Source organism: Barbatula barbatula (genome assembly GCF_947034865.1).
Source record: "Barbatula barbatula genome assembly, chromosome: 5".
NCBI lineage: Eukaryota > Metazoa > Chordata > Actinopteri > Cypriniformes > Nemacheilidae > Barbatula > Barbatula barbatula.
The window spans coordinates 12,524,407-12,550,390 of NC_136769.1; the positions used below are offsets into that span (position 1 = coordinate 12,524,407).

A 25,984-nucleotide genomic window follows, 5' to 3' on the forward strand; every position below is an offset into this window, starting at 1 on the left:
CTCGGTTCTCTCTCCTCCTCTCTCTCCCCCTGCTCCTCTATGCTCAGTTCGGTGTGTGTCTCCTCTTTGAAAGGGCGCAAGGGTGGGAACAAGTCGTCCAACAAAGCATGTTACAGCGCAGACATGACTTGTCCGTCAGACAGCGAGAAAATAGTGATAAACTGCGGGGGGATTCGGCACGAGACGTACCGCAGCACGCTGAAGACGCTGCCAGGGACCCGCTTGTCCTGGCTCACCGAGCCAGATGCGTTCAGTAACTTTGACTATGACCCCAAAACCGATGAGTTTTTCTTTGATCGTCACCCCAACACGTTTGCTTTCATCCTCAATTATTACCGCACGGGAAAGTTGCATTGCCCTAATGATGTCTGCGGTCCTCTGTTCGAGGAGGAGCTCGCTTTCTGGGGTATCGACGAGACCGACGTGGAGGCTTGCTGCTGGATGAACTACCGACAGCACAGGGATGCCGAGGAAGCGCTGGACAGCTTCGAGACGCCTGAGCCCGACCTGCCAGAGGATGACCCGGCGCTTACGGGTGGCGCGGACGGGGACTTGAAGAGGTTGTGTCTACAGGAGGATGGTAGAAACCGCAGCTGGTGGAGTATATGGCAGCCCCGAATCTGGAATCTGTTTGAGGATCCCTACTCCTCGAAATACGCCAGGGTGAGTGTCGGCATCTTTTGACTTATAATCACTTTAATAAATGTCCGCGGAATCATCTGCTACTAATGTTTCATAGGATGCGTTTTGCTTCCTTTACGAAAGTAAACCATGGTTTAACTGTAGGAACCGAATTTTATTTGTAGTAAAACCATGAAGGTGACCACAATATTTACGGTGGTCTCAACGCAATAGTCATAAGTTAACCATGGTATTTATTAGTGAAATAATGGAAACATAAATGGTCACTTTACTAAAACCATGTTTTATTTTCTTAAGGGTCATTTCAGGGGATGTCAAAGACAAATGTACATGGGGTTTCTTGGCAGTTCAATAAAAATGCATATAATAATGATGATAATAATAATAATAATAATAATAATAGTGATCTAATGAAAGTATACATCATTGGCTAATGTTATCATGATTTTGTGAGTTCTTCCAAATAAACTCCTAAAGTTTAGTGTGACCATAGATCTGGAAAGAAAACAACTTTCGTCTTTATTTTATATTACTTTGCATTGCAGTATTTTGTGGCGTTGTCTCTCTCTAAATCTTTGCCTCACACATTATTTGCTGGTTAACAGTATTCTCGAGATCACAGCAAGCACAGCGTCTAATTTCTTTGTCATTCTGATTCTGTACGATTTTGTCGTTTTCTGCACTGACACCCATTCACCTTCAATTAATGAACCCTTGCACTCTCTCCAGTCATTTGTGTTGGTTGTCCTTCTCCATGTATTCTTCTTTTTCTCCCTCGGCACCCTTCTACTGCCGCACACACACACGCATGTACACACGCATACAGTGCACACACAATTCTGTTTTACTGCTATAAATGTTGCTTTATCAAAGAAAACCGTCTGGCTATTTTACATTATGACCATAAAGAGAATACAATGGAAGTTCTGTAATGCTGATACATTCATTCTGTTTAGCACAATCTACTTTTATTTTAAATCCAGAATTCTTAGTCATAGGTGCATGGTTTGTATGTTCATACTGCAGAACGATTCCTGGCAGACCCTTACAAATGTCATCACGACATTTACCCAGAGGTGTAAGTTTTAACTATGAATTAAGGACAGTGATTGTCATGTACTGTAAATAGTTTTTTCCTCTAAATATTATAGACATGGAATTGGTGCAGTATTTTGTAAATCTTTCGGTTTGGTAGATTTTCCAAGGTGAATTATGTGTTCCTTGTGTTATTGCCCTTGCAGTGGTAAGACATACATTGAAACAGGCACATTATTCCCAAATTGATTGACTGTTGAAAAGCAAACCATCAGGTGTCAGATTTTGTTTGGGTATGTGTTCCGTTAGGAAGTGCAAGAACTTAGCGGTATCCCAGGAACTTCCGAGTTTCCCATGGGTCTTGTTTTAACCGAATCAGATTCCTGCTTACTCATCACAAACTCCATATGTCACTACCACCAAAGTCACCTGATAATCAGTACACCCTACCTCTCCCACGTCCAGACATGATGATCGAACATGGTGGTCATGTTTGAGATTAAAAATCTGATCTTTTATTTTATGAAAATCGACGGGCCTAGGCTGATACTGTTGCATGAATCCATAGACTGCAGCCTATTCAGACTGCAAATTTAGCAATGCACCAACCCTTTTTTGGATTTTCTTTATAAAGCATATAGAAGTAATCATATCTTTTTTTGTCAGAAATAATCTCTGTCTGTTTTAGAAAAACGCAAAGTCGTTCTCTGACCCTTTTCAGAGTGTAGTGATATTAGCACATAAAAGTTAATACACCTTTTGCCTTTGGGAATGTCCTAGTGAACAGTGATCATTTATTTTCTTTAACAGTGTTCGCTGGTTATTTATGATATTTTTCTCGCTTTGCACTTCTGGGTTAATATATCATAGATAGATAAGTTGATTCACTTATAAATAATGAGGCTAGTATTCTTGACAGATCAGTTTAAGTTTGCTGTCTGAATTTTAATGTAGAATTGCTCAGGATGCGTGTGAAGTCTGCGAGTATAAGTTACAAAGCTATTATCACAGCTCTAAAGGGGAGGAAGAGATGCCGTCATGATTTTGATGCGTCGTCATTGAACGGAGGTCTTTTATCAACCGTGACAAGGGTAGCGTTTTATTAGTGGGTGCGGGGCCTCGCACCGGATTGCTAATAATCGCTTACAACCTCCGTGTCCCTTTCTCTTGCTGTGCTATAGCGTAACACTGCGGCGTGTCATACTAGCTGACTGCGCGCTGATTCTGCTGCAGAGCAACCGAATAACAGAGCAACAGAGGCACAGCCACTAAGAAGTGTGCATGTGGTCACCTTTTTGACTGGAGGAATGCAGATGCGTAGCTGCTTATCTTGAACAAATGTTTTGTTAAACCCAGCTTGGAATTTGTCAGAATTAAACATTAAAACATACAAAGTGCAATGACTACATTTAACAACCTGCAGTGTCCATCTGTGATTTATTGAAGCGGTTCATGCGTCCTGATGAGAAACAGATACAACTGAGTTATAGGCCAGTGAAATAACGTGAAATAAAACCTCAAGGACAGTGGCGTGAAGAGGAAGTGAATGATATGCAGACTGAGCAGAATTGCTTTGCTTCTGGTAAACGCTTCGAACTTGTAGTTGAGCACATGTTGTATGAGCGAATGGATACCAACCTGCGGGTGCATATAGTCATTCACGTGCAAAATCCCATTCGATAAGGATGAAGAAATATTAAATGAACTAGAGCCCTGGCAGCGTATCTTAGCAACAGCCTGTAGTCAAATTAATCCCGCTTTGCGTCGCTCTCTGTATTTTGTTCCCACGCTTAAATATATGCGCAGAAAACCTCTAATTAATCTCATGATTCACATCATTTCAGATAGACGGTCAGAAATATATTTAAAAGTTCATGTTTTTATGTTGCGTCACATTCTATGAAATACTAGTGTATTAAAATAATGAACTTGCTGTATATTTTAGTGAATAACTTTTGGGTCATTGGTTGTGTGTCAAAACTCAACACAGGCTGCATTCACAACTTTAATATCAGATCACAAGTCAAGACCAAGCAAGCATGACATCAAAGTTGTGGCTGTTGTGGTTTCTCTTATGTTAACATTGTTTTTGCAGTAACTTAAAGGAAAGGCACATTGATAGTCTGCATTGACCGTATTTCGATTCTAATTTAAGTAAGTAGCCTAACAAAAAACTGCCCTTGTGACATGCTACGTTTATCTTTACAATACTTTCAATTACTTTTAATTCCCCACACAAAAGCAATGTCTATTCTTAGGCAACATAGGGAAAAAAATGAATCGTTTTATAAATGCATTTGAATTTGAATGCAAAGACTTTCGTAAAAGCATAAAAGACCCAAATTATTCATACACAGTACACTTTAGCTTTCTTACCTTCAATTGTTTGGAAACGGTAAGCTAAACTGATTTCGATGGTCATGCCAAAAACAAAGCCAGGACTTTAGAGACTTTTCGCCTGCATTGGCAACCAAAAGCCTGTCTAGCAGGGTCCGTAGACTATGACAGCCACTCGTCTCGTCTTTCCTGCATACTGTCCTTTTAACCACACGCATTTTCTTCTAAAATGAGGCTGTGTTTATCAGTTCCCCAAAAGTATCAATTACCTTTGTGTTCCCTATAATGATAATGTTCATGTGTAACCGGAGTTTGTCTGGCTGTCTATGCTAAGAGACCTCTTTTGGCACCCGTGCGCACACCTCCAATCTGCCTCCTTTGTTTCCCTTCTACTTACTACATCTCTAAATATAGTAAGAAAATGAGGAGATATGTGGGACGAGATCTCTCAGTAACAAGCAGGCCTCGGCTTCTCCTCCTTCACACTTGTAACGCAGCTGGTTACCCGGCCTCTATAACAATGAACCGGTGCATCGTGCACCCGTTTGGTTTAATTTACGCAGTACTGGTAGCAAAACCTTAGCAGAGCCTGCAGGGCAACTTTTTGTTGTTCGGTATTTCAACAGCACGCATCTTCTGATCACACGTTGCCGCAGCAGCAGAGGATGATAATAAAGGTTATTGAACCAGTCACGCTGAGACCAATGAATCGGTCAATGAGAGGTATGCCGCTGGATACGCTTGAATCTACAGTCGCAGTGTGCTTTATCCTCACTGGCCTCTGTCCAGCTCGCCGGTGAATGAGTATGGGAGAGTTGCAGTGTATTTGCTTTTACAAGCCAATTTTTCTGGCTCAGGATATTTTGTGTGCTTCAGTTTTACTGAACCCACCCCCCGAGAAGTCAACATGGAGATCCCAGTAGGCATCCATCCTTGAACTGCAGTCAGCTAGTTGCTCACATGTACGGCTCCACATGCAGTCTAGCTCTCCTGCTTTGAAATTTAAATAGGTGTTGATCCTAATAGGACAGAGAAGATCAGCCAATAACACAGCCAACATGTTATGTGAGCGAGTCGCCAGGTTATATCGTTTAAATTACACTGTAATCCTGTAATGCTGCACATCCGCTACACCTTCAATCCACATTCCCTCAAATACCGATCACAAGGGAATAGCCGACTTTTCCACCCCCACCCTCCCATTAAATACCTCCCAGAGGTCCATGTGTGGCCAATGGGACTTTTACTTTTCATGACCACACAGACATATTTTTTGAGTGTCAGGCTACTTCCACATAAAGGTTAAATGTGTAGTTTCTGCACCACTAGGATCACCAAATGGACCAAAATTTTCCAAACAGGTTTCCTGAACACTCCCCCAGGCTATTTAACTCACACCATTAGTTGACTCAAAGGCTTGTCTCTGCATATTAAGCTGAAATAGGAGCAAGGATAATATTGATACAATTACAGACATCACCTTTAACAGTGTAGCTTTCCTTGGATCGATCTTGCCTTTCATTGTGTGTCTTCAGGTTATTCAATGACTCTTTAAAACAAGCAGTGTGAATGAACACAAAACAGTAACTAATACTGATATGTTTTGTGCTCACAGTGCTTAAAAATGCAGTGGCCTAGATTAATTTGGATTCACATAGTTGACAAATAAACTGTAAATGTGTCCTATGGTGTAACAGCAACATTTTTACATGCTATTTCTAATGCTATTTTATACAAATATAAATTATAAAATAATATATTATAAATATAATATACAATATACAATGAAATTCTTACTTTGCTGTCCACAGTGAATGCCAGAATAAGTGCAACACATACAACAAACATAATAAATAAAATAAATAAATCTAGATAAACTAAATAAAACTCTGCAAGAGCGAATAAAACTATGAAAATATACGCTGTGGAATATAAAATATACATTAAATGTGCATGTACATCTATAGTGCAAATGTAGTGTACTGATTTATGCGCAAAATATACAATGGTAATAACAGCAGCAGTAGCACTGACAGATAATGCAGTGATAATAAAAAAACATTAAAAAGTATGCAATGGTAAGTGCTGTATTGCAGTAGCTGCAGTTACATTAACAAATGTGCAAATTAAGATGGAGTAATTCAGTCCGCTTACCTGTGAGATAGATGAGACCAGTCTGGTCCACTGGTTATCCATTTAAGAGTCTAGTGGCAGAAGGGAGTTGCTTACTCTGGAGGTCCTGCATTTCACACTAATATATTATGTTATAATATACATAATATAATATATTAATATAATATATTGCTGTAACACCATAGGACACATGCACAGTATACCCCAAGGTTTCAACATATTATTTTAGATAAATAAATTATATTTATTTTAAAGAACAAAGGCACAGGCACACTTTTTAAGCAAAACATAAACAATTATAATGTTTAAAATACAGATAAGAAGCATTCTACACCTGTGCGATCTTGAGTTGATTTCAGTCTGATTCACTTAAATTACTGATATATTGAAAAATTATGAAGAAAATTCAGAGAAAAATGCTTTAGGAAATGCCACTTGCATTGATATTTTGTTATCTAACGTAATATTATTCATAAATGTATACGTGTGAGAATCTGTTTATTAATAACAGTCACAAGGGGGATTGGGTGGTCTCTGATGGAAACATTGCATTGCATAGTTTTATTCTCTCTTTTTACCCCGTCCCTCTGAACAGATCCCTTTCTTTTTCTCAAGTACACTCCCACAGGACTTCATTTCTGCATTGAACAGGGGAAACTGATCTGTGACAGGAAGTGAGAACAAGAGAGAAAAAAGGGGAAGGGAACAACCGTGGTGCTGTAATGTATCATGTCACTTATACTTTATATAGCGTATCCTCGTTCTATCATGTTAATTCAGATTTGACTACTCCATTCCATTACACACACACACACACACACACACACACACACACACACACACACACACACACACACACACACACACACACACACATACCAGACTATTACTAGGAAATACGTTTTTTTTGCCTGCCTATTTAGATAAGATTTTCCCCACGGATGTGACTGGATTGTATGTTGGTGTGTCTGTGTGCGCGTGCTGTAAGAGAGGCGAGAAAGAGCAGCGCTCATAAGATGCTGATGGAGGTAATACTGCAGCAGGCTGGATGGAGAGGGAGAGGGGAATTGCAAATGAGAAAAGAGGGAGGAAGACTGCAAAGACACGAGCCAACGGGGGACTGAATGAGAGCACAGATACAGGCAGGAAGAAAGGGTGATGGGGAAAAGACCAAAAACAGGGAAAGGTGTCAGTTCGCCAGGCAAAGAAGGAGTAAAAATGGCCGACATGTCTTGCCCATGCTGTCTTGCTCATGCTGAAGTGATTTCTAGAGCCCCACAATAGGTTTGAATGAGAAACATGTCAGTTTCATGATAGAGCTTTTTTGTGAAGCTAACTTAGAATATAGTGAACAAGTCATATGGACCACTTTTACGAGTTTTAGTAGTTTTATGGATATTTTTGTATTGTGTGTGTCAGTTTACAAATCCATGCTCACATGTGGCAAATGTTACCTATATATTCCTATCATGTAGATTGCTATATTGACATGTATATCTACTCGGAGGCATATGTATGGTTCTCCTGCAGTGTGTGTGCATCAAAGAGAGGTTTGTGTGTCTCTTTGTGTTTTTGGCACTAGCCACTGCAATATAGCGTTCAGCATTTTCTCCAAGTGGAGCTCTCACTTGGATTAAGGACAAAGGGGAAAGGCACTCTGTCATCCCAGCTAATGGCATAGAGCACATAGAGGAAGAGAACACTGCCAAGCTATGCCTCAGACAGGGAGAGAAAGTGAGAAGGAGAAAGAGAGAGAGCCTTAGAAATATGGGAAGAGATCAGGATGGAGTGATTGCACAGAGCAGAATGATGAAGAGAGGAAGGGAGACGGAAAATTTGCAAGGACAAATGTACACGGTGTGCTGCAGTTATCAGGATCAAATACTAAGCAGAAAAAAATATGCTGTTCTACTTATTTCCTCTGTTTCACCTCACTGGAGTGTGTTTGAGAGAGAGATAGAGAGAGAGAGAGAGAGAGAGAGAGAGAGAGAGAGAATAAAGCAGAATGGGTTTTTTTGTGTGTTAGGAGGTTAGAAGGTTTCTGCATGTGACTTCATAGCTAGATCTGTGGTTATACATTTTCGTCCCTACTTTTCTTTCCATTATATTTAAGATGTATACTGGCAAATCCAGATGGCCAGAGACAGATCAGAGCTTGCGTCACTGTCTTGGTTTCCTGTAGACAAAGACCATCAATGGTTTTTATCAATGAGTTGCTTCTTTCACAGAACACTGTGAGCAGTGAATTTTCTCTCTCTTTGTCAATCTCCTTGAGTTACTTTCATTACACCAAATCAACTTCTGTTATGCAATGTGCTCATCCTCAGTCTCAACGGTTCAGTTTTTTCCTCTCCCTGAGCCGTCAATCACAACACCACGATCCGCACCGCAGATGTGTGGAGATGTTTTCTCACACACCTAAGCTCTATACCGCATGAATGCTTATATTGAAACATACGGCCGCAGGAAAATATAAGAGACCATTTCGAAATGATTTTCAGTTTTTCTGAATTTCCTTGGCAGGTGTTTAAGTAAAATTATAATATTGTTTCATTCTGTGAACTACTTACAATATTTCTACCAAACGTCAAATAAAAACATTGTTTCAATCAGCAGAAAATGAAAACTGGAGAAACAGGACAAAATAACAGAAAGGATGCTCAAATACTGCAAAGAAAACAAGTTCATATTCACTTTTAAATGATACACCAATTATATTGATCCATTTAGGAAAAGTTGAAAATATATATTTTATGTGAACCTTGATTTTTATCACCGTTTTCATGTGTCTTGTCATGCTGTCAGTCTTTCACATTGCTGACTTTATGTCCCTCCTGAGGTTTGATTTAATTGAAATTCAACAGACACTGAGCTGGAATGGTCACGATACATCTAGAAATGCTGATTAAAAGAAAACGTACAATTGCCTCTTCAATTTTTCAGTGGCTGTACATGGGTGTCCAAAAGTCTGAGGTCACAATAAAAAGTCAACAAATCTTTTGTATTATGAAACATTTTAAAAGAAGAAAGATTATGACTTAATAACGAGGAAATATGTAGAATTCAGATGTTTGATTTTATTGCATCATCACTGATCAAACAAAAATACATTTGCAATGAGAACTGTCTAAAGAATGCAAAATGAAAGCATTTTCACTAATCTCTTGGACCCGTCTATAGGGAAGAAGTAATCAGGTGAATTGTTTGATGTCTGCACGTGTTTGCGAGAGCTGCTGTCTCTGCTGCTTTGCTTATGTGCTGATTTGAGGGGGTTCATTTTGTCCTGTCAGTCAGTGTCTGTAATTAATCTCCTAAAGTGCTGTGCTGTGAAAGAGAATGAACGAGCCGTGCCACAGAGGCAGAACTGACCACTGACCGTGCGTGTGTATGTGTGTGTAGGACATAATAGCATCTGACTGGATGGGATATCGTTCCATGCGTCTGCTGAATGAGGCATGTTTGCTATGATACGTATTAATGTAATATGAGGAGTGTTTCTGCTTTGTTAAATTAGAGGGATCGGTGTCAAATGAACAGCAAATTGGTTTTGCATTGTGAACGATTTGAAGATCAGTTCAGCTTTTAGAATTAAGCTTGTTGTAAATTGAAAGAAATATAAAAAATAAACATCATTAGCACACAATAGAATAGCTTTTAGTCAAAGTGATGGCCTGTTTTTTTATGAGTTCATTGGCTTTAACATAGAGAGAAATTAAACTCATGCTGATATGTGATATTTTCCAGTTTATTACTTCCTTCTCTTTACATTATTGTTGCATTCCCAATGTTATGTATAAATTACAAAACGTATTTCCTCTTTAACTTATGTATTTCTTGCGAGCATGCTTTAGGCCAGACAAGATCTGGATTCAGGCCACAGTTTGTTTGTTTTCAAGTTTACTTGGACCATGGCCTCCCCTTTTTTTCCATTCATTCCAAATAATATGTACTTACCAAGTCACTCTATACTGCCATTACCGTCTTACTAAATTTCCGTAAGCTTCTGCCCTGTATCATTATTTGGGTCCCCATGGTGCTTATCAGAGGGATCCAGAGGACACCTGGCATATACCTCGGAGACCTCTCTGTGCAGTGTTTGTTACTGGATTCCTCTGACCTTTCTAGACCAGTAACCTTGCATGAGATATCCAGAAATCAGAACAAAAAGATTTTGCCACTTTTTTCCAACAGTAACAGTAGGGAGGGTACAGAAGGTTTTACATATTTAGTTGTCACTGAGTTGTCGCACAGTTGTTTTTTCTAAAGGGTTACAGAGATGGTAGCAAATGTAAGTGAAATTCAAATTATGACTGTTTTGGTTCAACAAATTTTCAAACATGTAGTATAGGTAGTAGATTGACATGTTTAAGAAAGAGCCCAGATGACGTCACTCACCTGGGACGCATAAATCTGCTGAAGAGAGAGAAATGGCAGAGCAACACGCCACACGTGTTTCCGGCATCTAATTCCCTTATGTGTCCTCCTTGCCAACAACGTCATTTGCTTTGAGATTATTATTACCGCCACAGATTTTGATAAAAACTTTAACAAAAGTATTGCCAAGCTTGGGCTGGACCGAGAAACGGAATCTCCAGATGGTATACGGTGGGATGGGCAACTGCAGGTGAGTGGCCTCTATGGGTGTTTAAATTAGCTGACACACAAACACACACACGAATGTCGTCATCATTAATCATGTAATTCCAAACTTGTGTAAGAATTTTTTCACGTTTTTGGTTAAACTAACTGTCCCTTTAAGTAAATTGTAGGTGTTTATGTTATTTAGGGCATTTATTACCCAAGACAAATAAAACAAACATAATAACGTATTTGTTGACTTTTCGTTTTCTCTCTGAACATATTATCCTTTATTTTTTTCTCTCTGGCTGGTGGAGGTACCAGATGCTGATTCCTTGGGGTTCCAGGGCTCTGGTCCCGTCCACCCTGGTGTTCTGCCAGATCTTGAGAGAGAGGGACATGGAGATGAGGTTGAGGGTGGAGCACAGCTTGTCCTCCTCTCTTCCCAGATGGCTGTTGCGGCAGTTTTCTCTCTCTGTCTCTGTTTACTTTTATGTTCTGTTTTTTCTTCACGTTCGATCAGATATGCTTCTGATCAAACACTCGCACACATACACGTTCAAGACCAAGTTTGTGTGTAGTTAGCAATTCAGCTGACATCAGGAGATCAATATGAGAATGGTCTCCCTAGAGGATGACATCACATCTCACAGAGAGAGGCACTGTTTCCAAAAAAAGAGAGAGAATCCCACATACCAATACCTTCTAGATAAATCTTTCTGGCTGTGTATCAGTTACGATTTCCATTGCTCATCGCTTAACACCACGATATGGCTTTATTGCTTTGCTGATGTAATATATTGGACTGCATGCATATGCTCCAATACAACCTTTGCTTCGCAGTTATTTCCCTAAACTCTTTTCTCATCTCCCTGGTTGTAGCCGTTGTATCGTTTTGCAGTGTAGGCGTGTATAAAGTGGTTGTTGTGAGAGACGGTGCTCCCTAACCTTCCAGCTCTCAATGCACCAGAGTTTCTCGCTGACGATACGGGGGATCTCAGTTTGGCAGCGTATAGTGCTGTGGCCTTGGCTGTGTGCTGCAGGAAAGAGGAGGCATATCTGGCAGGTGTCTGTGTCATTTTCACCAAGCCACTCACTGCACAGAATACTCGACCAATCAGTGTTCATAGCGCTTCCTTACGCAGCAGAAAGAGCCACAGAGATTACGCGTCTCCCCCTCCTCCCGTATCTTCATTCCCTCCTCTGCGTTTTCCCATCCTTCGATCCACCCTCTCCACATTCATTTCATGTCTTTTCATCAGCGCTCTATTGGCTGTTCTGTTGTTTGTGGTTTCCATCACACCCCCGAACCCCTTTTGTGTATCTTTGTATGCACTAAATGTGGGTTTTCTCCTTGAAAAAGGAATGTTGAATTTTTATTCACTCCTATGTCATTTCAAATGCATATGATTTCTGTGTAACATATGAAAAGTATTTTCGAACTGAGGATGTTAGACATTATCCATTTCAACATCTTTTTAAGAAACAACGACCGATTTGCAATTTTTGGGTGAACTGTCTCTTTAAATTCCACACACTGCACCATATGGATGGGTTCCCGTTACAAAATGACTCTTACAGCAACCCATTCTCTCTCTCCATCTTTTCAGTTTCTCCCACCCATTTTTCATCTCTGCCCCTCCTCCATGTGTTTTCCACCTTTGGGTATGCGATGGTTCATGTCATTATGGTGCAGTAAGGCAAAAGAAGCCGAGAGCTCCATGCAATACATTAATGTAAGGCTTGCGAACGCGTCCCCTCCCCACCTTGCTCTACCTTTCCCTTGCTTTCTCAGCAACACGCTTGCATAGCTGATTACATTAGTGGTCAAATATGTTATTTTCTCCAGGAAGCCGCTCGCCTGTGTTACAGTATGCATACGGCAGAAGTCTGCGCGATTTTGACATATTAAATTAGATGCTTTTAGTCAATGGATTTTATCAATTGATTTATAATTAAATCCTCTCCACCACTCTTTGTTTTTCATTTAAATTATCCTATTGATTTTTCTTTTGTGCTGATTCAGTGCAGCGAATCTGCCGCAAGCACTGAGTGATACCATTTGCCTCCTGAGAGGTGCATGCGTGTGTGTTTATGATGCGTGTACGTGAATTGTGTATTGCATTTTGTTGTTATATTGGTTGAGTTTATAGGTATATTAGTGTGTGAAGCTATATACATAAGGCTCTCTTAGTAAAAATGTTATTGTGCGTTTAGCCTTTTTACTGAATACGGCGTGTGATGGGGTTTTAAAGGAACGTTGTTTGTAGGTGAACATTTAAAGGTGTAGTGTGTAATATACAGAATATACAGTATATATGCAATATAATATACACAACTATGTGTTATGTTTTAATTACCTTAGAATGAGCCATTTCTATCTACATAAACTGCGGGTACCCATACATAGAAATTGCCGTGTTGTTTCTACAGTGGCCCTAAACAGCCAAACTAATCTACCGAGCGCGTTTTGTAAATACTTTATCTCCTTCGACAAAGAAGTGAAAACTAGATGACATCATCTATGTTAGCCACCATTAGTGCTTTCGGAAGAGAGGGGTGTGTGGTGGACTGAGCCATTGGTTGCAATTCGCTACCTCACACTAAATTTCATTCACTGCACATTTAGGTCGGTTAAGAGTGCTTATATTAAACCTAAAACAAGTTTTTAGAGGTCCTTTGATACATAATTATGGCGGTGTAATGGATTTCAGATGCTTTTTGTGATGTTTTTAATAGACAATCTAAAAAATTTAATACATTAGAATGATTACTGTTTTTAGACACTATGCTTTAGACATTTTAACATGTCAGGTTGTGCTTCAGTAATGCCTTATTTCATACGCTAGTAACATTCACAAGCTTACTAGTAACAGCTCTTTAATTGTGTGATTAATTGTACATTTGCTGTTTTAATTGTACTTTTTAATGTTTAACAAAGCCGTAATGCGCAAAAAACATGAATAGATATAAATTTCCCATGAAATAAAATGAACTCTATTTACTTTGGTAGTTCACATTACTAGTTTAGTGGTGAAAAACCCTTTTTGGCTTCTTAATTTTTAATTAAAATCTAAAAATGTACTTTTGGATGGCTTGGACTGAACATTCAAGTCTTCTGCCAGTTCCTTTTCTTGATCCAGTCATTTCGCAGCGGAAAGCACAAGCCACACCCTCTATTTATCTCATTTGACATTCCGTTTGACTTGGAAATACGTCACAATTCACAGAGACTTTTTAACAAACTTTTTAACATTTTTTATTTTTCGTGTTGTTATTCAAATGCTATTATACATTATTTCAGAGATAAAATGATTGTTTTCAGAAAGAATTGTGTGATATCATGATGCATGTGTGCTGGCTGTGGTGTTTTTATGTTAATGTTAATGTAGTTTTTATGGTACTGTATTCGTAGCTTGTTCCCTCCTGCTATGGGAATGTTGCAGAGCCGGTGGTGTTGTTGTGTGTTGTAATGACTCTGTGTGTCACAGGTGACTGCTCCTCTGTGTTCTCTAACCGTGTTATACACTCAGCAGCTATTCACAACAGTCTTTTTCATGTCTACAGTTGCCTGAAAATGCTGCAATGCACTGAAATTTGGCAGATTAGTTTAGCGCAGAATTCTCTCTCTGTCTCTCTCTCTTTCTCTCTAATATATATATGATACTAAAAGCCAGGTTTTGGACTTCCATGTACATCTTTCACTGCTTTAAAGAATAGTTCACAGTCCCTCTCACACACACACACATATAGCACTGCTGGGTATGAATAGAACAAAGAGCAACAACTGGCAGAAATGTGAGAGCTGGCTGGGGAGAACGGTAGCGCCTCAGTTTTCCCATGTCAGACCACAGAGACCTGCATTTTCACCTCTTACAGAAAGAGGGCACTGTCTCGTATGCACCATTCATCTGAATATCGTAACCTACAATAAAAAAACAAGCAATTGTGGTGCAGTGCTGCTTATGAACCGCTTACGTGCATGGTGTAAAGCGGATCTTAAAGGGACGGTGCTGACCTGAGGGAACTCACACACCATTACACAGTGTGATTTCATTCACACTTATATGCTCTTTACTGTATGCTGTACATGTGTTCGCAGAAGACAGATTCTGGATCATCTCTGTCTTAAACACCCAAACCAAACAGATGTTTGAATCACAAAAGCCTCATTTGCCGCAGCTTGTGAATGCAGAAGGTTCATGTCGTTTTTATCACTAGTTTTTCCAGTTATTACACAGACGTCTACTGGCCTTTATATGTCATTTTTAAATTCGCAGTGGAATCATGAATATTTAAACATCTATACATTCAAAACATAACATTAGCACCTAAGTATAACATTATACTGTTCATTAGGAATATGGAAATGGGCACATTTTTGGGGGTTTAATTTTGTCTCCGTAAAGGCTGCAAGTCTATTTCCCACATAGTTCTGTGTTTTTTTCACCTGCTGCTTGTTTTCATGGAAATCTGCCCTTGGCAAGCAATCTGTTTAGCTCTTATACCTTTCCATACTGCCTTTCAAAACCGACTGATGAAATAAAAAGCCTAATATGGTTTACTACACCATAGTCTGCACATGAATCCTCTCTTGTTGAAACTCAGTATTAGATGTCCAACTTAATGTATTCTCAGTGTAGCCATCATCAAGATACTTGTATGAAGAATCATGAGTGATGGGTTGTATTATCATGTATTATGCACTGCTAGCCCCAAGTGACCTAGTATCAAATGCTCTTTACATTCCTTTTTATTTCAAATGAAGTAGCGTACTCAACAAAATTGTTTGTTTCAGAACATACACAAGAGTAACAGTAACCTAACATCAGTGTTTCAAATCTAACATGTCAGAAATCTGGAAATTAGATATTATAAGAATAAAGTATGAGAATAAACAGTTTTTTTATAGCAGCTGGAGTATTCATTTGTATATAAAATAAGAACAGGGGAGCTCTGCATGTTGTACATTTGGGATCTGAATGGCAAGGCAATACATTTAAGTTATTTAAGGAACACATACAAAAGTAATTCAAACTGCTTTGGCATAGAATATGTAAGACTAATACAACTATAAAATTATGCTTTTTCTCATTTCATGTCTCTGTGTCAGTTTCTTGATTGTTCTTGTTCATGATTGACTTAGATTGATGTGATTGATCACTATGACTTTTAGATACATTGTATAGTGTTTAGTACGATCTTCTTAAAGAAACAGTTCACCCAAAATTTTGTCTTCATCAACTCACCCTCAAAATGTTCCAAATATGTATACATTGATTTGATCTGATGAACACAGAGAAAGATATTTAAAAGAATACTTTAAAAAATACCAAACATTTCTTGGCCACCATTGACTACCATAGTAGGAACATTTGCTTTAAAAATGTATTTGTTCTGCTGAAAGCAAGGCTTTGTTCTGGTGAACACAAAAGAAGATATTTTGAAGAATCTAGGAAAGCAAACAGTTCTGGGGCACTTTTGACACCACTGGGTGTAACGCTACATGTATTCGTACCAAACCGTCACAGGCAAATTCCACACAGAAGGGATCATTCCTATGCCCTACTCCCTTCGAAGCGCATACATTTGATATTAATCATACATTTTATATGTAAAAAATGTGTTTATATATTATATAGCATATTTTAAAAACTTTTTAAAATATAAAATGTGTTTATTTGCAACAGTTATGCTTACGTTATGCCAACTTCCAAATATCGTTCTCTCTGTTCATCAGAACAAAGCTCCAAATCATTTATACAGATTTGGAACAACTCCAGGGTGAGTAATTGATGACAGATTCATTTTAGGTGAACTGTCCCTTAAATTGATGCTTTTAGTTTCTTTTAATCTGCTGTTGGAAATGTGAACCCTCCTTTCATCATTCAAGGACTTCATGAAACATTGCTGTCATGGTTAAAAAGACGTAAAACCGGCATTAAATGCAATGTGAAAAGCATTACTGATTGCACTCATGAATTGGACCTATTTTTAGAACCAGTTTTATAAAAATCTGCTGAGTGGTCTTTTGTCTGCAGTATTTGACTAATGATAAGTGTGTTTAGTCAGATGTGGCCTATATTCATTATTCATGTGAGAAAAAGAACAGGAACGGCAGCATGGACAGACGAGATAAATAATAAAGCAGGCCAAGAGTACAAGGTAGAAATGACCGCAGGATTAAAGAGTCCTGTGATTTGTGTAATTCTGTAATACTTATGCTGTCCCACAGTGCTAAGGAAAATGAGGTCACCTTGTGTCTAATGAAAGTCGTGGACATAAGAAAAAATGAAAGAACGAGAATTCTAAAATTGCTATAAAATAGGAGGGATTTACTCTAGAGGGAAGAGCTGAGCGGTTTGTAGATGTAGAAACGTTATATAGTGAGTGGCAGAGGGCATTAAAATATGGCTGTTTAAATCATGACATCTGCATCCTCAATTGTATCCACTTCCCATCTCCTCTCTAGTCATCTGCTCTTTAAACGTGCCCGCCTGCGGCCAGATTGCTCACTTTACTATAATCTCTGCCTTCTGTTTTCAATACTCCAGACAAATCTATACTTCTATTTTTAGCCCACAGCCTTTGTATATTCATAAATACCAACTGTAGATGATTAATTAATGATGCAATCACTTATTCACCGGTGGTTTTGGCTTTGCATACATGGAAAGGAGCGTGTCCATTCGTTTTCGTTCCTTTTCCCGGTTTAGTGGCCTACATGCCAGACCAGCTTAGTCCTGCATGAAAATTCATGCGGTCTTAAACTTGTGTTTTGGCAGAGTCGAAGAGTGAAAATGCTGCGTGTGGATTACAAGAATGGTCTACTGTTTGGAGGTGTAGTGAAGGCAATATGCTGTTCAGATTGAATTTTTCTGAAGATGTGCCCGGAATTTGTGCACACATAAACTCTGAGACCAGCGTTCGGAGGCTGTAAGAGGTTTGACCTTTTGTGTTTCAAAGAATGTGCAGTTTTGTGTTCTGCGACAAAATATTGTTTTGTAAGACATTGCGTTGGGTTTTGATCTCATCAGGCCACCGGATTTGCTTGAGTGTGTTTTTTTCAGAGCTGCTCTGCAGGCAGTTCCTACAGAAAGCCAGCAGGCGTGTCCCATGAAGCTGACACAGTGACTCTGGGAAATGCACTTAAATGCTTAAGTGGTTTCCTTATGCTTCTCATGTACAAGCAAATGTTCTTCTGGTTGTTGAAATATTTTGGAAAGATAATTATATTGAGACATACTGGTTTTACCTGGTTGTATCGGACCTTTAAATAAACTCATAAGAGAACAGATATCCCAAAGACTTCAATGAACTACTAATTTCTAGTAGTTTTTAAGTCATCAATATTTTAGTGTGCCATGTAATATGCATTTTAATTTGCATGTCTCATATATCACTGTAGGCCTACAGTATGTATTCCATTTTTTGGGATTACATTATCTAAATATTGATGTTGATAAACATCGTATTACTTTCAGGTGCACTCTCTTTTTGTCCAACAAAATGTTCTTTAGTTCAAGACTGTACCTTCCCTTAATACCAGCTAGTTCTAACCAGCAAATCATGGTTATCGTTTCAGTATGTCCTGCCCAAATTTTCTCTTTTGATAGAAAATACATCAACACGTTGAAGAAGCAGTTTTTCTTCCCCAAGTTAAAAAATAAAGCCATGGAAAAAAATTAAGAGACCATTTCAAAATCTTTCTTCTGATTTTAAAATGTACCATTTATAGGCGTGTAAAATGATAATTTTCATTCTGTGAACTAATATTTGTCTGCAGCTGTATGTTGTTGAAATACGTTGTGATCCTAGGCTTTATGATCTTAAAGAAAATGTAGTTGCTGGTTGTCTTTTAATAGTTAATAGTAAGTTAAAGGTAGAGAGATGATTGGAGGAGCATGGGTGAGATATAAAGCAGACTGGACTCAAACCCTCATCTCCCATACAAGCTCCACGACGTAATGGTGCACATCAATATCAATAGTTCAGTTCTCACCTGTAATGAAATCCACTGAAGGCAAGTTTAAAAGAAGCCAAATTCAGTGTTTATTAACAAAATACCAAGTAAGTAAATAATCGAACAACCTGAAAACATGAACTAAACAAAATATAAGCTTACCAACGGTGATTACAATGATCAAACTAAATAAGAGACAATGGAAACATGAGGGCTACATGAGCACAAGACTATGACTAAACAAGAAACACCTGATGACAATAAACCAATCAGAACAAGGAGACCAATGAGAACTAGACACATGAAGGAACTACAATGACCATAAGACTAGAACTTTAAAACGACTATCAAAACAAGAGACAAGACAACATAAACCAAAAACACAAGATTTTATTTTATTGCCACATTTCTCAAAACATTTCTTCCAAAACAAGCTTGTGTTTATTGTTATGAACATGCCTTTAGTGGTGGTATACCTTGTAATGGAATACAGAAAAAAATGCGCAAATGTGGGCAGCAAACAACCATTAGAAGCATGTCCACACCCAGAGTGGCATTATGGTGAAGAGACACTTTATTCCTATTTAGAGTTTCTCCTGCTAGAGTCCTTCTTCATCCTCTAAATCTTTAAACAGTGATGCTCTCAAAGTCCATTCCACAACTCTGTAGCTGGACTGCGGTGAAAACTCAAGGCTTTTCTTGCGTAAGATGTATTTTTGTCCTTCAAGAGTTAAAGAGAGAATCACACATACACACTCTTATAAAGGTGCTTCACTATGCCATAGAAGAACCATTTTTGGTTCCACAAAGAATCAATCAGTCAAATGTTCTGTTATGAACCATCTCTTTCTTACTTTTTTATAAGATGTTAAAGGTTCTTTACCAAAGGGTTCTTCTATGGCATCGCAGAACGTTTTGAAGCACCTTTTTTTTATGAGCCTGAAATAAATAAATGTTAGAAGAGATGGTTCTTAAAAAAACCTTTGACTGAATGGTTCTTCGTGGAACCAAAAATGCTTCTTCTTTGGCATTGCTGTGGAAATTTACCTTTATTTTTTAATAGTGCAAATAATAACAGAATCAAAGCAATACACCTTTTGTGATTGTTGGTGGGTACCGTTGTATGTCCAAAACGTAATGCAGATAATGCATTTTTTTATGTTTTTATTTGTTAGTAAGTTAATTTGTTAAAGGAACTTTAGTTAGCGTGTAATGTTGCTGTTAGAGCATGAATAATATCTGCAAAATGATAAAGCTCAAAGTTCGATGCCAAGCAAGATATTGTCTTTCAGAATTCGCTTTTATTGCTAAAAGCCAAAGCATGAATACACATGCACGGAGAGTGGGACCGACCAATCACAACAGCCTGAGAAGCCGAAGATCGCTGATATGGGTTAGGCTGGCGTCTTCAGACACACACTGTAAGAGGGGAAATAATCACTACAGACTGGGTCAGCTTTACCAATCAGAGCGTATCCGAAGGAGGACAAACCGGAAAAAGCTGATTGTTTGGTGAGAAGACGGACAGCGGTGAACAACAGACTTGAAATATGTGAAATATAAAGCGTTTTTTGAAACAAGAAACATGAACATTCATTGTTAAACACCCAAAAAACTGAATCAAAGCTTCGAAAACAGCAAAATAATTGCGGCTTTAACACTTGTCAGAAATTGTCACCATTTGAAGTTTCAAAATCCTGCAATGCTTCTTTTTGTATAAAAGTCTCTTCATTTACTTAATTGACCATTTATGTGATAAAATGTAATTGTTATGCAGAATAACAGCAAATATGTACAATTTAAGACTGACCACAGTACACATACACAACTAAGCACATCAGCAATGAATTAAGGCACGGCGGCCTAATAATCATAGACAACTTACAATGATCAAATTACTTGATAACAAAGTCTTCCTCCTGTTGTTTTGAACGTTTATCAGCTTTTAGCAAAAGCTTATCCATATTGAATGAGGTTTTCTTATTTCTTCTTCTTCTTTTGAAGTTTTATGGTGGTTGGCAAACCAACTTCTGGTGCTTTTTCCGGACAACCCCCAGATGGCGGAAATCGCCTTAAAGTTAGAAAGATGATATGATTGGTCAGTTTTACTGTCACTCAAAATTAATCTCTCTCATTGATTTACTATTGTTTTCTTAAGCTGAAACTTCAAATTGACTGGCATAACATTTTAAGTTCATATTTACTGATTTTATTTAAATGTTATAGTCAGTTGTTACAGCAACCTGACAACAACTAACATATGTGACAGTCCATCTCATGTTTAAGCCATGTTTACACGATGAAATTATTTTTCCTCTGCATTTTGGAAAAGTTGCACTTACACATGACAGCGTTTTCAAAACTGTCTGCATTTACACGGATCCAGGAAAACAAATAAAAACAATGTAGTATGCACGCCAGACCAGTGGGTGGCGATGTTGTTGGGTAAAGAAACAGGACGTGCCTTGGCACATACACATGCACAGTTATAAATAGCATACATTTTGCGTTTTCAGTTGAAAATGGTCTCGTGTAAACTGCTTCTTAGTTACTATAGCTCTGTTTTTCTCTATGTTTTTAAAATATAACTAAATATTTCGGCTTGGAGTCAGTGAGTGTTATCGTTCTGACAGCAAAGAGGCAGATGCTGGAGATGCTAAAGATGAGCAGAATTTGGCCTTCACCATATAGAAACTTAAATCATTAAATCCTTTTGGGGATGAATTATTATGTGAATGAAAAGGTCAACACAGGTACACTCAGAAACACAACATCTGCTTTTCAACCGTCTCCCACACGCTTGCGTAGCATCTGAAGGGTTGAGAGTTTGGATCTCTCTTGTATCTAGAGCAGAATGTGTGGAGTTCTGGTGACATCTTGAGAGCTGGCGTGTGTGCTTGACACACAAACGGGTCCCTCATCAGGATTTTGAGGGCACGACAAGATGGGCTCATTAAATTAGTTCATGCTAATCGGGTAGGGGAATAAGTTTATTCTCTCAGGATGCATCAGTCCTTCATTTGACTGCTCCTAGTTTATCATGGGAGGATTGACCTGACTGCAGTTATTTGAGAAATGGCCCTTAAATGTTTTAAAAGGTGTCTCAATTGAAATAGTTCAGTGTGAGAGTGTGTTTGTGGTCCTTATATGTTATGCAATATTGGAACTGATCGCACTCTGCCAGCCATGCTGTTGATAGCAACATCCAAAGGAAATCCACATAGGGAAACAAGAAGATGGGGTAAGGGAGTGAGAAAAGAGGTGGAGATACTGTTCTGCAAAAGGAATGGATTAACCCAATTGGAGGGGGGCACAGAAGGGGGAGCAAGAAACGAGGGGCAGGGAGTGGGGAGCGTAAAATGAGCACTGCATCAGCGGCATTGAACACACACAGACTTGGACACATAGATGCCGCTAATAACAGGTTACCTCAAAAAATGTATGTTAAAGATGTTACCACTGAGGTAGCTTGAGATCCAGAGATTATATTGATTCCAGCTGATATCAAGAACCATGAACACAGCCAATCAATTCCCATCTATATGCACGAGAACCAACGTGACCTGACATCCCTGTTTTGAGAATTGTAACCATGCACAGCACACCCTGCCTTTAAACTCGGCCGGCCCCTCCCTCGCCCCTTTTCTCCTTCCATTTCCTGGTGTTCTTTTTCTAAATATAATTTCGCTCTCCTCTGTCACAGCTTTTTGTGTTTCCAGTACACCCATCTTCCTAATATTCTGCCCAGTCCTGTTGTTTGCTTTTACCTCTAATCCTTTTGTGGTGTTTCCTTCATTGTGTCAATGATACTGCTGCATTCACACCGTTTGCATTATGTCCGATGCCTTGAGCTCTTGTGCTGTTTCTGATTGTTGTTGTAGTGTTTGGCGCCCTCTGTCTGTCTTATAGCTCACTGCCTTTTTCTGACGAACCTCTGCAGTGCTCTGAATCACATCGTGGCAACCTTGAATGTAAAAGTGCTTTTTAATTTGTGTGCAGAATTTCACTGATGCCTCTTGTCAACAAGGGCATTAATGAATTGTAGTAAACAAGAGTTGATGACAAAAGATAAAATTTTCTTGCCAAGTACCCTTTGATGGATAGTGAGATGCAGCAGATACCTCATGTTACTTTTAATGCCCGGTTTCACGGACAAGGCTTAGGGCTAGTCCCAGACTTAAATGCAAGTTTGAGCTATCTTTACTGAAAATAAATTGCCCTGCCATATCTTAAAATATGTCAGTGCCATTGTTTTGTCTCGAGGTTCACACCAGTAATAATTTTATGAAAAAAGGCATTTTAATAAAAGTGACTATCCTCATTAAACTAAGGCATAGTCCTGACTTAAACTAAGCCTTGTCTGTGAATCTGGGCCTAAGGGTTGCAATTTTGTGCATGTAGTACCATATTTAAGTATTTACTGTATGTGATGTGTTCTAATGCTTACATTGCAAACCTATTAAAACCTGTACATTACATTCTACGGTACATTTAAATACAGGAAGGACAATCTAGTTTTCTGTTTTGGTAAATTTTGGCTTTATAAAAAGTTTAAATAATGATTGGCAATTTCCCTTCGAAGACTCCTTTGATAGAATAACAATTTCTAAACATAAAAAACATGATTCCGATCAACAGTGTACAGTATTGACAGAATGGCTCTTGAAATTAGTTTTGTTTTAAAGTCCATCAAATTATTTATAGACATCTAAAACATTTGTAGAAATAAATAATCCAATAATGATCTGATTTCACTTTATAATATTAATGTACTCATCTTCTCATCTCTTTTTGTGTCTTTCTCCCTCTCCTCCTGTCTCTCTCTTTTCTTTGTCTCTCTATCTCTGTTTTTAGTATGTGGCGTTCGGCTCGCTTCTGTTCATCCTCATCTCCATCTCAACATTTTGCTTGGAGACACACGAGGCCTTCAACACCATCTACAATAAGACAGAGAACGTGACGGTGGGGAATGTCACGCGGGAGGAGATTGCGTATGAGGTAGTGACTGACCGCTGGCTCACCTACGTGGAGGGCATGTGCGTCATCTGGTTCACCATCGAGGTGTTTGCCCGTGTGATCTTCTGCCCTGACAAGGCGGAGTTCTTCAAGAGCACGCTGAACATCATCGACTTTGTAGCCATTCTTCCCTTTTACCTGGAGGTGGCGCTGAGCGGCCTCTCCTCTAAAGCAGCTAAAGACGTGCTGGGCTTCTTGCGCGTGGTGCGATTTGTCCGGATCCTGCGAATCTTCAAGCTCACGCGTCATTTCGTTGGGCTGAGGGTGCTGGGCCACACACTCCGCGCCAGCACGAACGAATTCTTGCTTCTCATCATCTTCCTTGCTCTTGGAGTGCTCATCTTCGCCACAATGATCTACTACGCAGAGCGCATCGGCGCGGACCCTAAAGACCCCACGGCAAGCAAACACACCACCTTTAAAAACATCCCCATCGGCTTTTGGTGGGCGGTGGTAACCATGACGACGCTGGGCTACGGCGACATGTATCCAGAGACTTGGTCTGGTATGTTAGTGGGCGCCTTGTGTGCCCTCGCGGGCGTGCTGACCATCGCCATGCCCGTGCCCGTCATTGTGAACAACTTTGGCATGTACTACTCTCTGGCTATGGCCAAGCAGAAGCTTCCCAAGAAAAAGAACAAGCACATCCCGCGGGCTCCACAGCCTGGATCGCCCAACTACTGTAAACCAGACGCCCTGGCCATGGCCACTGCCTCGCCGCACAGGCTCATGGGTAATGTGCTAGGCGGTATGGTGGGCTCTGGAAGCATGGCAGGAGACTGTCCTCTCGCACAGGAGGAAATCATAGAGATTAACAGAGCAGGTGTGTGTGTACATGTGTGTACGTATGTATGTGTGTGCGAAGCAGATGCCTTGAAATTACAAAGAACTTAATGTTGCATTTGACAGAAAGCATGTGTTTTACACTTTGAAGTGAGTGTGTTTTAGTGTGTGTATTATGCACTCGTGCTCCCAGCTCACTCATGTCCCCTGTCATGACAATTTTGTTCATAAGCTCATGATCATCACCTACAGTATAGCTTTTCATTATAACAGCTATCACTTCAGCAGGGTCTTTTATATGATCATGTGTAAGTAGTTGTTCGGACAGGACACATTCTTGCATTTAGCGCAGTGGAATGGAACCAGAGAAGCTGGAGTCCTCCAAAAGGAAAAAAATGCTTTAATAATTTGTCTTAGATGGCCAGAGACACCTGTGTGATGCAGAAAGTGGGGAAAGGGAATGTTTAGAGTTTTAGCCGCCTGTGACATTGGCTTATTTAAGATTATAACATCTTGACAGAGTTGACACAAGCGACAGGCACAACTTTAATAGTCTTTTTAATGAAAATATAAAGAAATATTTACTAATTGTCAATGTTTGAAATTTTATATGTGTCTTTTTCTGTTTCTTCTTTATAATTTCAAGTGTTGAAATTAAACACGTTTGATAGTTTGACATTAAGACCTGCTAAGGACAAGATAAATTACATCATGCATGTAAAAGGATTCTCATGAAAGTAATTAAAAAGGCAAATTTCTCTCTTTTCTTAAAAAACAGTGTGATATATTTGTCATTTTGACAGAACATTAATGTTATTTCAATTATATTAGCATTAAGTTGCATACATAAAAATACCCTGCCAGCATCTTAGATTACATCCCAGAAAACGTCTCCGCTAATCTCCCATCTCCTCTCCTGCCCTCATCAAATCCTCAAGAGAAGGGAATAGAATCATGAGTATCCTCAACCAGCTTCCGGCTCTGACATTGACTGGATGATAGACATGAGGCTCATGTTTGTTTGTGTGTTTGTGAGTGTGTGTTTCTGTTTGTGAGTGTGCCAGTCAAGAAGATCAGCTGGTGAGCTCACGCAGCCGAGAAAACTCTGTCTGTCATTATTGTGCACAGTACAGATATGGACACCCCATGCTAAGATTAACATGAGGCAGATTAGTCACAGCCTCTCAAATTAGCTTGGCTATATTTGCCCTGTATCAAAACTAGAAACGTTTTAGCTGCTTCAACCTCTTTGCCGATTTTCAAGTGATTTTGACTGGAACAATACTGACTCTGGCAGATGCGTAGCAGATTCGTACAAATAAAATAACTGGATCATTTTTCAAAAGAGTAAAATTTTTGAACAAGCTGTCTCTGAAGTGGATGAAAGCTGTAGTTCAGCGCTCCTCTTACTTATTTTGCTTTTTCTTAGAATCCTCACAGCTGGAAGTTCCAGAGGAAATAAAAGGCAACATAAACATCCTAAAATGATCGCTGTGA

The 25,984-nt window shown here is 39.2% G+C and overlaps 1 protein-coding gene across 1 annotated transcript; it reads left to right on the forward strand.

The window, feature by feature from the left end:
- kcnc3a (potassium voltage-gated channel, Shaw-related subfamily, member 3a) lies at positions 1-25,255 on the forward strand. The gene is made up of 2 exons (XM_079456030.1): positions 1-663; positions 23,543-25,255. The coding sequence occupies exons 1-2, from the start codon at positions 40-42 to the stop codon at positions 24,596-24,598; spliced, it is 1,680 nt and encodes a 559-aa protein (XP_079312156.1). The 5' UTR covers positions 1-39; the 3' UTR covers positions 24,599-25,255.
- Positions 25,256-25,984: the final 729 nt, after the last annotated feature.

Coding starts and splice junctions, on each gene's coding strand:
- kcnc3a (XM_079456030.1), top strand. CDS start 40: ATGCTCAGTTCGGTGTGTGTCTCCTCTTTGAAAGGGCGCAAGGGTGGG. Junction 664..23,542: donor ACTCCTCGAAATACGCCAGG/GTGAGTGTCGGC, acceptor CTCTGTTTTTAG/TATGTGGCGTTCGGCTCGCT.